This window comes from Ambystoma mexicanum, chromosome 4p (assembly GCF_040938575.1).
Source record: "Ambystoma mexicanum isolate Mex_15411 chromosome 4p, UKY_AmexF1_1, whole genome shotgun sequence".
Taxonomy (NCBI): Eukaryota; Metazoa; Chordata; class Amphibia; order Caudata; family Ambystomatidae; genus Ambystoma; species Ambystoma mexicanum.
Genome location: NC_090927.1, coordinates 455,847,646 through 455,865,453, shown reverse-complemented (window position 1 = coordinate 455,865,453; position 17,808 = coordinate 455,847,646). Strand labels below are relative to the sequence as shown.

General features: G+C 44.3%; 1 protein-coding gene across 1 annotated transcript in view; it reads right to left on the bottom strand.

The window, feature by feature from the left end:
* Nucleotides 1-17,808, bottom strand: part of NOL10 (nucleolar protein 10) — an 856,295-nt gene that overhangs the window by 233,735 nt on the left and 604,752 nt on the right. The window contains exon 17 of the mRNA XM_069605973.1: nucleotides 1,744-1,827. Coding sequence (XP_069462074.1) covers nucleotides 1,744-1,827 — 84 coding nt within the window. The remainder of the gene's footprint in view (nucleotides 1-1,743; nucleotides 1,828-17,808) is intronic.

Below are 17,808 nucleotides of genomic sequence, written 5' to 3'. Positions count from 1 at the left end.
TTAGGAGAAGGAGTGCAGGCTTTCCTGCGTCTTTGATTTGGTCGAGCCGATTCTTAAGGTCTAGCAGAGCAGATTTGGTTCCATAACCAGAACAGAAGCCAGATTGGCGCGTTCCTTAGATGTGGTGGGTCTCCAAATATTGCTGGATTTGCAGGTACAGTGCAGTGTCCAAGCTTTTAGAAGGAATGGGACTGTCAGTAATTGCTGGGTTTTGTGGGGTTGAAGGATGTTTTTAGTAGGAGAAGAAGCCAAGTTTCCTTGAGACTAAAGGGGGAAAGCAGGAAGAGAAAAATGTCTTGATGAATGTGGTGATAAACTGTGTTAGGGCTTCTGCACACTCCTTGATGACAGCAGCTCGGCAAGGATCACCTTTGCACCTGGACGGTTTCAGGCCTTTTAGCAGGGAGAAGACATTGGCTTAGGTGACCAGGTTGAATTGAAAGGGAGGTAAGTCTCGCTGGATTGTGGTCAAGGGGATGATGTGAGTAGGCTGCAGGGTGGTGCAGATGGTATTTTGTTTTAACCTGATTTATTTGTGGAGGTTGGAGATTGTATCCAGTTTATTAATAACCTTACATGGCCAGTTGCCAATCAATAAACTCAAACAACAATAAAATACTGCCACAGGCTTAAAACAAAACAAGCATTGGCTATGTCAAAAGTCTTAGCTTTTCTATAATCAGACATGCTACCCCCTAATCATATATTATTAACATTCCAAATGAGATGTGTACATTTTCCACAAATCATCTTAATAGGATCAAGAACATATACTAATAGTCTTCACCTTTTCTTTAAAACAACATTTTTTTACTATTTATAGTTACTATTCCTATACAGAAATAAAAAAAAAAGACTATTTTAAGTACTGTCGTGCTCGGATGTTGTTTTGCTACCAAATTAAGTGACTGAAGAAACACTTTGCTATGTAGTTTTATTACACGCAGAGCTGCTTGTTAGCTGCAATCATCCCAGTCAACTTTTATAGTTCTGCTTTTGTAGGCAGAAATGGCTGCTCCAAATCACTTTACTGTCAAAATAACAGCTTAATAGCTCAATGAAACATTTCAGACAACTATCTTTGATGGAAGAATCACATTAGTGTGACAACAATGCAGATAACAGAATGTCCACTTGTCATGCTACCGGCATAGATGTATGTATCCCCCACAAATGCCAGAATAAAGTACCAAGCCCAAATATACCTTATATCCACAAATAGGTTTTTGTTTTCACATGTAAGAGTCAAAACTAAAAAAAATAATCAGGCAAAACAAAAAACACGCTGCAGGGAGCAAGCTATCTGTGCATTCCTTTTCCCTTTCCTTCCACATTTTTTGAACCCCAGCTGTCATAATGCAGGCAACTAAGTACTGGCAAAGGCCCATGAAAATGGCCTGGAACTGCCTGAATGCGTTCATGTTTCACAATAAAAGAAAATCTGTTTGAATTTAAATAGCAAAATACATAAATAAAACAGTTCTAGATAGCTAATGTGCATTCAAATATTCTAAAGCCATAAGTGTGTATAAAAATAAATGACGCATTGACAGTCTCGCCTTTGAAAATCCCATATCATTACCGTATTACATACAGGTGATCCCCCACAAGTGGTAACATATTTTTGGGAGAGTGTGGCACTATCATGGAATGTATGCTGTTAGAATACCTTTAATTTACATTTAAAGTAGCTTTGTGCAGTACTTCAATACAAAAATACACTAGGAAGTTGTTTTGCAGTACCTTCCGTTTCTTTTTCTGGATCGGTCGCTCTTCATCCTCTTCATACAGTTTCAGCGCCAGCTCTTTGTTAACCTTTGGCAGTTTCTATAAATGAATTAATGAAATCCATAAGAATCCATCTATTCTTATTTTTTAGTGGAAAACATCTGACATGTCTTCAACAGCATATATTAAAATGTTTACAATGAGTTATATAGCATATCATCCTCTGCAAAAAAAGGTTCTTTACTATAAAAAATTGATAAGATTTGCAACCATTCATTGGGGCATTTGATACAGCACCTTAAGGGGGACTAGTTGTCCAAGTGTCAGCGAGGCACCATGTAAAGATGTGCTCTTATTGAAGAAGACTTCAGAGACAGCAAGTAGGGATGTGAAATCTTTGACTAAAATGCCAGTTGACAAGGTGGTAACAAGCAGGAAAATTACAAGTTAAGTATAAGGATGGTAAGTGAAACATCCACCGGCTCTCACTCTCAAAGGATCTCAGCTCCAACTGACATCCATAGAACATTCAGGGGCACTGAATGTTTCACACATCAACATTCCATCAGAAGTTCCATCCAGTTTACACTCTCAGAGCACCAGGGCAAGGGAGACACAGGACACAACTCGCTCCACAACACAGACAAAGGAAAGGAGGGTACAGAACAGAGCACATGGGAAAACCATCTAAGAAAGCAATCGGAAGTCTAACAATTCCAACAACACTCCCAATCCCACTCAGGCAAGAAGCCAACAAAAACTCCTGCAACCTTGCACTTCATTCCTGAGAACAATGATAACACTCCCACCAACCTAATCCCACCCAACTCCTGCACATGAACAGGCCGTCCAAACGCCACTCAGTGTCGTTGTGGGCCCAAAGCGAGACACTAAGGGAACCAGCCCAAAACCACAACTGACCACAAGTCCATAAAGCCTCAAGCCACAACCATCTCACATTATACTGCCAACAACTGTGTTGCACTGAAAAAAACAGTACACCCCTCAACAACTACACTGCCAAAAGCGCTAACCGGGCTACTGGTGCCCACCCAAACACACCAATGGAGAAAGGGGACCACCCCCACAAGGGTACCAGGCGTTGAACTGCATGGTTTCCAAAAGCAAAGGCAGGTACACCCCCCCAGGTAACCATCCAACACCCTATGAGTGTCCAACACCACACCACCACAACAAAACAACAGGCACTGGTTCAAGACCCCCCCCCAAACTGCTGGGTGTCCAACACCCTGGACGGCCTGTGGCTAGGTCATTCACCCCAGCAGACACTGAACCACACAACACAACAGTCCGATTGAGCCCACTGGCGGACACAGCACTGTTAAACACATGAGCGTTGGGCCACCACAAACCCAGCAAGTAGTTTGCTAGGCCAACAAGCTGCGTTTTACAACACTAGACATACAACATATAGCCTCACCACACAAACATAGGTAAATAAGCCCAATGAGACATGATAAACGAGAGGTCTGTGCTCTTATCGAGTCTATGCCCTAAGCTTCACAATCCATAAATTAGGTGGTCCTGTGGAGGCACAAATGGTTACACAAAACACATACAATATTAAACTTAGTTAATGGTCAGGCATTGACTACAGAGGCCACGCCACATATCCTATTAACTCAATCAATCAACAGTAATACATTCCGTTACAGCCACAGCCAACACATAACCTGAGATTCCATCACCAGTCCAAATGTGAGTTCCCAACCAGAGGATCACACCAAATCACAATTGCCGTACCACACCAAAACTAAAGTACAACCGACCTCACTTTGCAGCACTCAAAAATTAAAAAACAATTTACGCAGGACTCACATGACTAAACTACCAATGGAGTACTATGACAATGGTCGGCAAAGCGTCTCTAAAAATGCTGAAAACCTGTTGATCTGGACAGCGGACACCAGAACGTCTTAAAACACATGAGGGCATCTCAAAACGGAATGATAGCACCAGCAGCACTGTGCTTGCTGCAGCGCAACTACACAGTGTGCACCGCGACACTCCACTCTGTGCTCCAAGCCCCCTGCAGCCCCTTAAAATGATCGCCAGTAGAATGTGCCCTCTGTCCGGACATGAGAGCACTTTCCCCAGTTTACCACACAGTACCTCACTTTTTCTGATGCCACCATCTTTCGTAAACGGAAATCAACAGCTCCGGTCTCCGGTCACTGTTGTCCAGCATGGCAGGCTGTGCGCCGTTCTGCGGTGCTGTCATCTCCCACACTCCATATACACAAAAGCTCAGTTATGTCAGAGCAGCAAGAGCACATTTTCGGGTTCTTTTCGTTCTCGTCCTCCGTGACTCTCAGTGCGCCACGTTCCGAGTACGTCACCTGTCTCCCTGCTGCATCCGCTGTGAACAGAGCTCTGGCTATACATAGATGTGCACTGCTCACACAGGATAATGTTGCAAACAGGCACAATGCTTGACAATGCCAATGGCTGCCCCATCTCTTGCTCTCTCAGATGAATCCAGGGATCACCATTGCCTCAGACACCAAAGGCAGCCTGAACTGCTCTGCTCCTCCCTGCTGCACTGTAGCTCATCGCTCAACAAAATGCGAACACTCCGGTAAGAGCCCTTCTACTGTGCCAATTTCTGTTGTCATTGCAGCAGTTAGTCAGCTGCTTGCCCCATGCAGGAACTGCCACACCAAGTAGGCCACTTATGCCCACACATTCTCCTTCGACCTGCTCCAAACGTCTCTCCCAGGCAGTGACAGCCACCACAAATTGTCTCTCTCCCAGGCTATAATAGCAATCTTATATGGTCTCTCCCAGACTGTAAAAGCCTCTGCTTGTGTTCTGCCAACACAGAACGGCCCAGCTGAGACGTCAGGGTCATTTTCTGCTGCCACCTTCTCGCCCCAAGCTGCCCCTTACTAGCAAGCACTGCCACTGCTGCTCAAAAGCTGAGATAGGGGTCAGATCACCTCAACTGGGATTCGAGGGGGGCGGTGGATATTTCCTTAGATTGTCTCATGCTTCCGTTCCTTCTTCCAGGTGCTGCTCCCCTTGAACAGCTGCAGGTTCCTGGCCCTTCCCTCCAAGCCAGCTCGCTGCTATTGTAAAGATGTGCTCTTATTGAAGAAGACTTCAGAGACACCAGGTAGGGAAGGGAACTCTTTTACGAAAGTTCCAGTTGACAAGGTGGTAACAAGCAGGTAAGTTACAAGGTAAGTATAAACAAGGTAAGTGAAACATCCACCGGCTTTCACTCTCACAGGCTCTCAGCTCCAACTGACATCCATAGAACATTCAGGGGCACACGCACATCTACATTCTCCACATCAGCATTCCATCCAGCTTTCACTCACAAAGCACCAGGGCAAGGGAGACACAGGACACAACACACCACTATTCCAGTGCTGGACTATCATTTCACAATATATTTCAATCTGGGAACTGCAATCTTGATTAAGTTCAATTAACATTTGATTTACACATCCAATACCAATGATTTGCTAAAGTTAGTTGTGGGACTGAACAAAAAGGTGTCCATGAAACATGGAGCCATCTTGTTTCTCAAAGGACTTGTTACTATAGCACATTTATACTGGTATACAGTTATCATAATGCGCAGTAATCCCCATCTGAATTTAAAAGAGAGGTTTGGCATGCTAGTCTATGTTATGCTATCATATGACATGTTATGGTCGTTGCTGGGGCATGCTATATGCTGGTTTGTTATACTAGCTTGTTATGTCATTTTACATTATGTTGTTTCATGTTCTATCACGTTGCTAGGTCTATGCCCTCTTTGTTAGTGCAGTCAAGGGATCCACAGCATATTTTTGCCCTACAGCAGAACAGATGGGAACTACCTACTGAACCCGTCTGTAGAGCGAGTGGGCCCCACCAATGGGAGAAAACTCCATCCATTCAGTCCTGCTTTTTACCCAGATCGTTCTACGACAACTTATCACTATGAGGCCCAAACTTTAAACCTAGATGCCATTTACAAGACTGACCAGCAAAGTGACTTATTGATTGCCACAAAACATCTATATAAATGAATACTACCTGTAAAATGGCACTCCACTCCTCAAACAAGCCATAATGTCTAAAGGATGAACTGCAAATGTAAGCTGATCCAACCCATCCTGGGGACACAAGATAACCCGCTCGCCATCTTTTAACAAAAGATGGTAATTTCAGCCCACGAAGAGAAGGGTGGAAAAGACTGTTTAGCAGTTAGCTCCCAGAAGATCTCTGCCTCAGCCCAATAAGGTTCCAGTCTCGGTCTCCCACACCATAATAGCCATCCCTTAAAGCTCTTACCAGGACACAATACGTGCAGGCAGTCTGGTCCAATGCAGTACTGCCAGAGAAGCCACACATCAAAAGCCATCCTCAATTAGGAGTGATAGCACCCCCCTGCCCACCTGGGATAATGGCACAGCAAACAATTATTGATTTCATTTTAATGGACCAGCTCCTGTTGGATTGTTGTAACATTTTTAAAGTAATAAGAACTGATCTGACTGATCACAATGTTGGTGGCTGATTTTAGGATTTTTTTTTTAACAGAGACAAGATGGTGACTGGTCCCTTGAGAGTAAACATTGGAAGAAATAGGGTCTCCATGTCAAAACAAGTGATGATACCTTTAATGACGTGCTTGTACAAAATTGGTATACCACCTCCTATGAATGGAAAATGTCGACGTTTAATGAGAGGTTCTTTTATGATTACTTAAAGGGGACACTTGATACAGTGGCAGGCAGTGATAAATTCACGCGAAAAAAATGTTGAATGGAGAGACATGATCATGAATTTGATTCAGTCCTAGTAGAAAGGAAAAAGGCTCTATAATATGCTATACATAAACTGCAGAAATGTGGCCTTAGCTGCTAAATTTGCAGGAATCAAAGCTGCAAAATGTAATTATAAAGGTTGGTTGATAAGTCAGAGCCATAATGTTGCAAAACGATGGAGAAGCAATGATAAAGTTATTAAATCAGGAATTCTTCTGGATTTTGTCAGGTTGTAAATGGAAGGGAGAATAATCGAGCTCTTATCCAGTTGAATCCAATTGCGGAGATTAAATGGATAGAGCATTTTGAGGCCATTTATAAAAGGAAACATCAGCTCAGTCTTACCCAGTATATGGGGATGACATTTTATTAAAAGGGAGGAACTTTATATCCTGTGATTTGGTTTCCAGAGCAATATCATGGCCAAGTACCTCTAGCGCACCGGAGCCGAATGGGTTGAGTAATTTCTTGTTGAAAGCTTCTCCGGAATTATGGACTAATATTTTAACCATACTTTTTTGCAGTTGGTTGATGCCGGAGTAATCCCGGTTACTTGGCATACGTCATATGTATTGACCATTTTTAAAAAAGGGTATCTTAACAGTCCTTTGAATTATAGGCCAATTATGATTATGGATGCTGATCAAAACAATTTTGCATCCATAATCCTCCAGCATCTAGGAGGCCAGGTCTACAAAGATTGGTCATTTAAAACCCCCCCAGGTGGGTTTTTGTAAATGTCAAGTGACCTCCGTTAATGGTTTTATGATCAGGCTTTTACAAACTTGGCATGGGGGGAAATATATTCATATTTCTATAGCTTCTATGAATTTCTCAGCTGCTTTTGATTCTGTCAATAGACGTTTGTTGTGGAAAAAAATAGTGCGCTGGGGGATCCCAGGTGAGGTGAGGAGGGCTTGTTAAAATTAAAGGCATGGTCTAGTAAAAAATGTTATTTAAAAAATAGATGGGCAACAAAAAAAAATACTAGCATTCTCTTTTTTAAAACTTCCTATGTAAAATTTTGAGCTATTCAAGCTCAAAATTCGCAAAAGCAAGCACATGGGCGCATCCATTTTGTGAAATGGATGCCCTCCTGTGCTGGCTTTTGCTTTTGCGGCACTAATGAAGGAAAAGCCAGCCAGCTGTAGTAAACAAAAGCTACCGCTGGGTGGCTTTCCCTTCATTAGTGCTGTACGCGGAGGACGGGGACCAGAGACCAGAGCAGGAAAGCTGCAGCTGAATCTCGGTAAGTGCTATTTATTTTTTTTTAAAAATAAGCACTAGCTGGGTTTTTTTTTCTAGGTTTTCCGGGCTGGAGGAGCCCGGAAAACTTAGAAATAAAACCGCAGCTTTAAAAACGTTGTATTTATGTTTGCGGTCGCTTTTGAAGCGACCGCAAACATAAATACAACGTTATTGTGTTGGAAAACGCGGCGGTTTTTCTTTCCAAGTTTCTCAGGCTCCTCCGGCTCTCCAGGGGAGCACCGGAGACCCAAAGTGAAAGCCACAGCAGGCAGAAACACAACGCGGTTATGTTTACATGCCGCGTAGTGTTTCTACCTACAGCTGATTTCCCATTTGGGGCTCTCGGGCTCCCCATGGGGAGCCCGAGAGCCCCAAATGGGAAATGCTAAATGCTACGTTGTGTCTGCCTAAATCTGCTTTCCCATTTGGGGCTCTCGGGCTCCCCACGGGGAGCCCGAGAGCCCCAAATGGGAAAGCAGATTCAGGCAGAAACAACGCGGTTGTTTTCCGCAATGCCGCGTTGTTTCTGCCTGAATCTGCTTTCCCATTTAGGGCTCTCGGGCTCCCCATGGGGAGCCCGAGAGCCCCAAATGGGAAAGCAGATTCAGGCAGAAACAACGCGGTTGTGTTGGAAAACGCTGCGGTTTTTCCGAGCCGGAGGAGCCTGAGAAACTTGGAAAGAAAAACCGCAGCGTTTTCCAACACAATAACGCTGTATTTATGTTTGCGGTCACTTCAAAAGCGACCGCAAACAAATACAACGTTTTTAAAGCTGCGGTTTTATTGGGTGGTTCCGGGAGATTCTGGTTAGTGTGACTCTGATGTCATCTAGCCCCTCCCAGCCATTTGTACAATAAAATTGCTTGACGGAAAAAAAATGCACTTGCTCTTTAAGTCATGGGCCTACTTTGGGTTAAGGTGTTCAAAGGCCCACTCCTACAGCTCTCACCGGTAGTTTCGTCCCACCTAGAATCCCCCTTTTAGGTTTTTTGGATGGCGTATGCGGGCGATACAATGTCGTTTGATTGCACAAAATGGGGTTTGCAGAAACAAATTACTGCATTCACCGTCTCTTGTAGGAAAAGTTCTTTGACTATTAACTCAGGCAAAAATGAAGATCATGGATCTTACTAATTTTAAGAAATTTGTAAATTATTTGTGGCTTTTAAATAAGCAATAATTGCAAGTTTCAGGCAGCTTTATCTAGGCTTCCCTATTTTTAATAAAACGTCTAAGGTACGGATACTGGATTGCTTGAAAAAGAATGCAGAGTCCCTTGGCTTGCAGATGCGTTGGATCAATAGGAAATATGGGACGTTTTCAGCTAAATCCTTGGTGCTTTTCTATGTAGACAAAGTGGTCCCTAAGCTACTATATGGTTTGGATGTATTGCAAGAATGGGTGTATGAGAAATTGGACCACCTGGAAGCTATAGTTTGGAGGACAGCATTGAATATCCCAAACATTGTACCGATTCATTGTTTAAGATATGAATTAGGGTTTTCCCTATCAGCAAGATTAGATTGGAAATACTGGTCATTAATGTGAAAGATTTTGGATCCGATAGAAAATTCTTCATATGAGGATTTGGGCTTGTTGTTGGCAAAAGGTTCTAACAGAACTTTGACCCAATTTAGAAATGCATGTACTACAATAGTTGAGAAACCCAGCTATCTATTGGAAGATATTCCATCAAATTTGATATTGATTAAAAAAGCCTTGTTTCTATTCGATTGGAGTGAAACCATTGAGAAGGTCCATCATTATTACTCTATGGAACACCTTAGATTTGAGCATAAAAAGGTGGGTATTTTGCTGAAATATCTAAGTTTGTTCCAAAATCGTAAAGGGAGAAATTTGTTTAAGGTTTTGTTTAAATATTCTTTTAACAAGGCAAGTCCTAGTAAGAAGTAAAGTGTTATCAAATGATTTTCGAAAGTGCAGGTTTTGTAATTAATTTAATAGTGTGGAATACTAAAGAAACTTGTGATTTACTGTCCGAAGCTCAATTTTAAACGAATGTTATATTTTAGACATCTTATTTTTAGACCTGATAATATAGATTGTGAGGTTTTATGTTCTTACTTATTGTGTGGTCACTCAGATAATGGAATCTTTTCGCTTTAACATTTTTGTAATTATATTAAACTAAGCAGAGATGGCTTCTGAATATATTGTATTAAGAATCTTACAGACGATTGTTTTTACTCTTATCTGTGTTTAGTGATTGTTTTTTCTCATGATTAATTTATTCCTTCTCTGTGTTTTAAAAACAATGTTATATTGTAAAGGTATGTAATGTACCATACCAATTAAAAACAAAACAAAACAAAGGAAAGCCATTCCAAACGAGGCTGGACATCCATCGTGACACGGTCCACAAGGTGGACAAGAAATTTGAAGTGGCAGGAAGTTGACATGCAGTGCTACATAAACAATTAATTAAATAAATCTGTTAACCCACATGCCTTCCTATATGATCAATCGTCTAAAGACAAACACTGCGGTGTACTGCTATACTACTAAATGTAATATTTCCCTTTGCAGAAATAGTCTCATGACAAATACTTCCAAAACTGTGCAGTAACATTACAATGACACACAAAAGCTGTGCAGTTACAATTCTATGGCACATTCAGCCCATGACGTTTGGCTCTGAACCTACTACACACAAACCCATGAATGCCACACTTCTCTAACACACACTTCCTTGTGCAGTTACCCTTTTATAACACACAGACGTATGCAGAGACAATCATGTAACAAACTCAGCCCTCCGTACAATTACAGCTCTTTGTCACATGCTGTGACAAATCATGGGATGATGTCACTTCTCCCAGGGGGAGCCCTTTGCTATGAGGCTAGAAGGTTAGGCCACCACCCAATAGTCCCCCTGGGGTGGTAATATGCCGGAGGACCTCATAGGGAGGGACTCCTCTCATAGGGGTTGGGGAGGACGTCTGCCTAGGGAAAAGCCTCCATACCACCACAGCACAGAAAACCCTACCCTCATGGGCACCCTTTTCTTTCATCCACCCTTCATGGTAGAACCATGTGCTACTGTAGAACCAGGACTGACAAGTAAAGGACCTACTGAGACAAAGAATAACGTGAGAGGCATATGGAGTGACCAGATGCCAAGTACAGCAACAAGGTGGCTCACTGGAGGCATGAAGATAACGGACAAAGGAGTACTCATCACAGAAGCCAGGGGTACGCGAATGAAGCCCAGGAAGTTAAAAAAGTGGGACCGCTGCAGCCGATGCAAATCTTATCTCTCCGGGAGCGAGAGAGGAAAGGCAGGATGTTGCCGGAGGGGCCTGAGAGCCGGCAGGGAGACGACTCACTTGGTGGTGGAGTGACCGCTGGAAGGTGGACCGTCTGGCCCAGAAACGATGCTGAGACCACAAGCTTGCCAAGGAGCTGCGCAGGAAGCGAGAAGGAGGAAGAAAGACCCCGGGCAGAACTGGAGCCATGTCCCCAAAAACAGCACAGGCAACGGGAATGGCGGAAAGACCAAGTGGGGTGCGGGAAGAGGCCCAGCTCACTCAGTATATCAGGAGACATCTCCCTCGTCCCAGTGGCCAGACCCACACCACTGCTCCAGCAGAGTGCAACTAGAGTCATCTCCCTTGTTGCATTGGCCAAGCCAATACCACTGCTCCAGCAGAAGGCATTGGGAGTTCTCGCTCGTCGCAGTGATGCAACCATTACCACTGCTCATAAACTTGCAAAAGGTTTACAAGAAGGTTACAGAGGAGCCTGGAAAAGATGCTCATCATCCAGACAATAAAGGGAGGCCAGATAAAGCCATGAGCTTTTCCACTTAGTGTTCAGAGTTGATGGGTTTGATACAAGCTTTCTGTAAAAGTGCTGAAGGATCGCTGTGGAGAAATTTGATAAAGGAACCAGGGCAAAGGAATCATTGCCCTGGCCCTGCTGTGAAGGGACACTGAAAGAATTACTATTACGAGGGGAGTCCTTATCCTGGTGAAGAAACTTTACTTTTGTTAAAGACTTTTTGTTTAAGTGTTAGGGTTAGATAGCTAGGTTTCTGACGGAGGACGGAGAACATGTTTATGGACAGACATTCCGACAAACCATTAAAGTTGCCTAGGTTGAGGCAGGGCAAGCTCCTTAGAAGTAGGTAGAGATGGGTTATTTCTTTCATAATAAAGGTTTGTAGCCGTAAACATGACCCCTCCTTGCCAGTGTCCTCTTTCTACACCCTCACAATGTGCATATCTCCACTTCATTTTAACAATCTCTTACTGCTGTCCTGTAAGTCAACATTAGATAATCTCGAGTGAACTCCTACTCTCAGCAGGGGATACTCTAGCCACATGCCCATCACTAGTATACAACTTCACGTAGGGAGCATATCTTTGGTGTCACTCCACCCAGACGGAAGCAACAAATCCTCCCCCGCAAACCAAGCCGCCCACAGCCTAAACTTTCTTGGAAGGGTATCATCCAATGAACACAGGAGGGGGACATGAGGCTTAGCTTGCACTGCTCACTCCACAGTCCTTAGCGCTAACCAGCCACAGCAACAGGCTTGCAGTGAAAGTTCAGCGCTCCCTCCTGATACTACCTTAAACCTGCTAGTTATCACATATAGGCAATAAGCATCTAAGTCACCCTTCATTCACAAACAGGGCCACAGTATGCCAGATACCTGAGCAGTACAGCTAAGAATGCAACTGCAAAGTCAAACCAATGACAGCTGTTCTCTATATAACTTTGACATTGACATCTGAAAGATTAGAAGGCATGGTCGAGGAACAGTCACATTTCACTGACACTTCCAACAGCCGAATTGACATTTCAGAGACACATGTCTGTCAAAATTATGATTTCTCTATATGCCACAAAAAGGCACATTTTAAAATGTGCGTTGTACACGACGAAAACAATAATCTGCAAAAATAGTTGAAATGTATCTTGATACCGGTCTTTACATTAGATGATGAAAGTAGCATTTAACATTCCCCTCACACATGATAAGAAATTAATTATTTATATGGGTGTTATATTTCCCTACTTGATAGAAAGAAAATGGTGTTGTACTGCACAAGAGGGTTCTACAAATGTTCGGGGGCGAACCACAGCAGTCCGGAGGGGAATCAGACATCCCAGAAGCTGTCGACCCTCTGCAAGGAACTGCATGTGGTATGCAAGAAAAGCTAGAGTGCTGTTTGCCTGAAACAGAGAGGAAAGACACCATGCAAGTTGTTGGTCTTAACATTAGTAGATGATCTGCTACACAGAGGAGAGAACACAGGAACAATTGTTGTCAAAGTCAGTGACATGGATGTCAGAGCTAGCAAACCAACAGTGATTCGGTGGGTTGGAGGAGAAGTGCAAATCTTCTGAAAGGAAATTTCAATGTTCCAATGCTCCCAGCCCCACTAGCCACTCATCCATAAAGCTTCTCTCTCTCAATCATTAACTTGTGCACCTAGAACATTCACACTGCATTCTCCACATGTGCACCCAAAACATCCACACGTGCACTCACATGTACACTCATTCACATTTAACTCTCACTCATACGTGCACTTCCACAAACACACCCTTCTATGCATGCACTAATACATACACATCTGGCACCCTCCCATGCATGCATATACAAAAATATACGTTTTTTTCCCCATATCGGTTTGTTGCACAACCAGTTCCAGAGTCGATGCTCCTCTCCAGGACTCTAGCCCCCACGCTCCACGCAGACAATAAGCAAGAAGAGCTTTCTGGTTCCTGACATGTAGAGTGGTGCCAGAGCCCCTCCATCTAGCGCCAGCAGCATGCCACAGCCCTGGCGCTTATGTACTCTAACTTAAAGTGTTTCTTTCTAGAATCAGAATGCAGAGGTCGTCCCTGGACTTGGGCTAGCAGGGGCCCCCACCACACCTCTGTTCCAAGATAAAGAACACATAACTTATCATATGCGATGTTGTTTCTGATTAGTCCTCCCCCCCCAAACAGATTACTCATTGTGCCAATATCCTCCAGGCATCAGTAACTTCCACCCATGGGGACGTGGGGTTTTGTGCACTGTGGCTCCGAATCAACTCAGCTCGGTGTTGCTTGCACCCATGACTCCAGATGTGGCATTATGGGTCGAATACACAAAGCCAGCTGCAACTGAGGACCACAGTTTTTCCTAGTTTTCCTATTAGGAATCTCATAACTGGAAAAGGTAGCAAGGTATCTACCATCATTAGCAAATTCTGGTGTACCAAAGCAGGCCGCCTCACCGGATATAGAATTCAGGCAGTAATGTGTGCTGTGGTGTGTATATGCAGCCCCCTTTCAGATGTCCACAGTGGGGACACTCCCCTTCTGCAAGGCAAAGGTAGATGCTAGGTTTCTGGTAGAATGATCCCAGAGACTGGCAGGCACTTCCTTGCCAGATCAAAGTATTTTGATATGCATAGGACAATCCATTGGAACAGGGTCTCCTTGGAACAGCCCTGCTTGCCCGGCCACCAGCAGAGCTGGCACAGACCTGGTTGTCTTCCCTGATGTCCCTCATCCCAAAGACAGTCACAGTGTTCTCTCCTGGGATCCAGCTGATGAGACATCTCTTCTGTCTTAGAAAGGTGAGGCAGAGGGTAGAAGACTGGACATTGGAGCTTGGTGAAAATCTGACAACCGTAGGAAGAAAGGATGGTCTCACTCGAGTCCCTTTCTCTTTGTCGAAGACAAGGTAAGGGGGCTTGACAGAAGTCCTGCCGCTAACTCACCTGTCTTCCAGTGGGGTGAGGGCAACCAGGAGAACATATTTAAGTGAGAGCAGCCTGAAAGGTCAGGAATAAAAGTGCTCAAATGGATTTGCCATTAAAAGCGTCAAAATATTTTGTGGGGGTGTTATTAGCCGTTTCACCTCTCTGCAGCTTTTCACACCATGGACCAGCCCCTACTTTTAGAGTGGTTAGCCAATATTGGACATGTTAGAGAAAATACTTTAAACTGGTTTCAGACTGTTTTGGCTTATCTGGAATTAAAGGCCATTCTTGCCTCTTTTCTTTCCATTTCTTTGAAGATTAACCTCTTTAACATCTGTATTTGTCCTCGTATTGACTTACTGTGTTACCTAAATGTGTTTCCATTCATACCTAGATGTTATTCAGTTCTATTTGAGAGTCAGTGGACTTTGTGCAACTCCCAGACACCCTTTCGACCAGAATCCTTTGGTCTTCATCCTGCTTTCACACTAACAAAGTAAAGAACCATGCAGTATACTGTGTGGATGTTGTGTAGGGCGATGATTGCAACAGATCATCCAGATGCCAATTAAAGTTTAGCAAGAGTTTTAATCTAGGTTAATTTAACAAAAGATTGACAAAAGAAAGCGTAACGAGACTGTACCAAATTAACATTTTCAAGATGGCTACTCGGCAGGGTCCAGGTAGTGCTTTGAGGAACATAATGAAGGAAAGGGTCTCTTGGGAAGTTGATTATTCAAAGAAAAGAGGTGGTTTATCACTTCTCATTCAAATCTGGGTCTTCCTTGGACTGGCTTTGCGGGTCACCAGGGGTTCCCGACCCTTTGTGTTGTGGGTATTGAAGGCTTCCCAAACCCCACTCAACAACTCTACCACTCACTCGCCGTCTCAGGTTTTAGGGTTCCCCCATCCCTAGCGAGGTAGAGCTGGGTCATCTCCTCGAGCCGAGTGCCCACCTTTCCCTCAGGTAATGTGGCCTCTTAAGGCAACTGGTTCTCTAGCATACAGAAGAGCAACAGAGGAGGGCTCTCATCTCCCAAGAGGCTGTCCATCTCTTCCTCCAAGGGTCTTGATATCGATCCCTCCATCTCATTGAGGAACTTGTTCTACCTCCCATCGCCAACACCTGCCTAGGGCCAACCAGATCCACCAGAACCTGCCTGGTATGACTATCTTGGACAGTTCCTTTCTCCATCTCCTCCTGGTGTCCATTTATTTTTTGCGATGAGTCCGATGGTGTCATCACTCCTTTTCTGATGGCCAGGGGGACAGTAGCCGCTACCTGATCCTGACCCTGGGGGCAGGTCCTATGAGGGAGGACCACATGGGGTAAGGTGACTCTCAGACCAGGTGTTATGGCCTCATCGGACAAGACATGGTATCCCCCTTCTCATTTGAGGATACCCCTACCATTACCCATGCCCTAATGGAATACGGTTATCCCTCCCCTCACCAACCCAATTAAGACACTGAAAATATCTGCCCAGGTTCTGCACATAAGACATCAAGGATAGACTGTCCCTTCAAGATCACCAAGAACACTGTACCAAAATCCTCATCTAAGTTATCAGAAACAGACTTATTTTTCTACGTGTGAAAGTAACGAGGAAGAGGAACCGAGTAATGCGGATCAATAGAGGCCCTGAGCGTAAGACATGCTCTAGTTGTTACAGAAGCCTATCTGCAGACGGGAAATGTAAACCGGCAGACAGAAAATTTAATCCGGCACAACAGCTGATGAAGGGATGCTGACTTGAGAACGCTATCTCCTGCAGGGTTGTCAGTGTAGCGAAGTGACTTTTCAAAAAAGAAAGGAAAAGCAGACTATGGGCAAGCGTACACTGCGAGAACGCCAGAAGGCTTCAGAGGGCTTCTGGTCATTTGCCGGTACTACGATGAAGCCTCCACAGAACCAAAGCCTGGAGAGACGCGGAGAAGAGATTCGGGAGCAACGAAAGGCTGTGGAGTTGGAGAGCAGGCGCTGCGAGAAAAGACAGCACATGAGAAAGCTGCCAATTGCTTGCAGCACGAGACCCGACATACGCTAGCCAAAGCCGGTGAGTACACCCAAGGGAGGGGGGGGGCGCGGGGCATATCAGCAAGCCTGCCAAACCGAAACAGATGCAAGTAAAGCACATCAGAAAGAATGAGAAAGTGAAATTCTCTTAAAGCGGCAAAGTGAAGTATACAGAAGAGACTATCAAGCTTGTGAGTGTGTGCATTTCAGGCATGAGAGAAGCCCTGTCAGGATAGTGTACCAGAGAGATTCAAGGCAGAACAATACAGTTACAAGAGACTATCAAGTCTGCAAGTGTGTGAAATGCTCACATGAGAAAGCCGTGGCAGGGGAGCATACAAGGCAAATTAAATGTGCGAGCACATACTCATTAGAAAAGCCCTGGCAGGATAATATACTAGGCAGATTAAAGGTGCAGGAATACACCTAAATGAGATAGCCGTGGCAGGAGAGTGCCCCAAGCAAAGCTAAGTCTTAAGAAGACATACAGATAAGAGGAGCCCCGGCACTAGAGTATACCAGGCATAATCAAGTTGAACAGTGTGCAATACATAGTACCTGAGAAAGTCCTGGGCAGGATATAATAGGACTGGTAAAAAGTCTGCAAAAGCACGTTCAAAGGAAGTGGAAACCTGGCAGGACAGTACACCAAAGATCCCAGTAAAATATGAACTAGCAGCCAAGTTGTTTTGTGCGATTAATCAAAGAGTCTTGAAGAATTGACATTCCTGAAATACAAGGAATATTGAGGAGAAATCCAGGGGAAGGGAACCACCCCCTGGAACAATGAACTATGTCCTTCTGGATCATTTTTGTGTTGGAGTTGTTGGGAAGGGTGGACGATTGTCCCAGGCCCCCCAGCACTTTCGGATGAGGCAAAGGCCTGGAAGTGTGCAGTAGGGACTTGACTTGGGGAGGGCACAGAGTGGAAGGGGCGGTGACAGGGGCTATAGTGGTCTAGAGGGTGGTCTATGTTTTTGTTCTGGTGTACATGGGGAACCGAACGCCATCTTAGATAGAAGCCATATTGGAATCGGGGCTTAGCATTGAGCTGCAGCCAGGGCCGCAGACCCAAGCGACACATAGAACGAGAAATTACTTATCGTAATCATCTTTCTATGGATTCTTCTCCCGCAGATTCTTCATCGTGATAGATATCCTCCTCCAGCTTTGCTGCACGGAAGCTTTTTCAACAGGGGGCATAGTGGACCTCGACTCGGCCGTCGATCCACGGAGACGAGGAGTCATGTATATATACCATGTCACTACGCCCCATGGATCAGTCCCTCCCGTTTTTCCCACG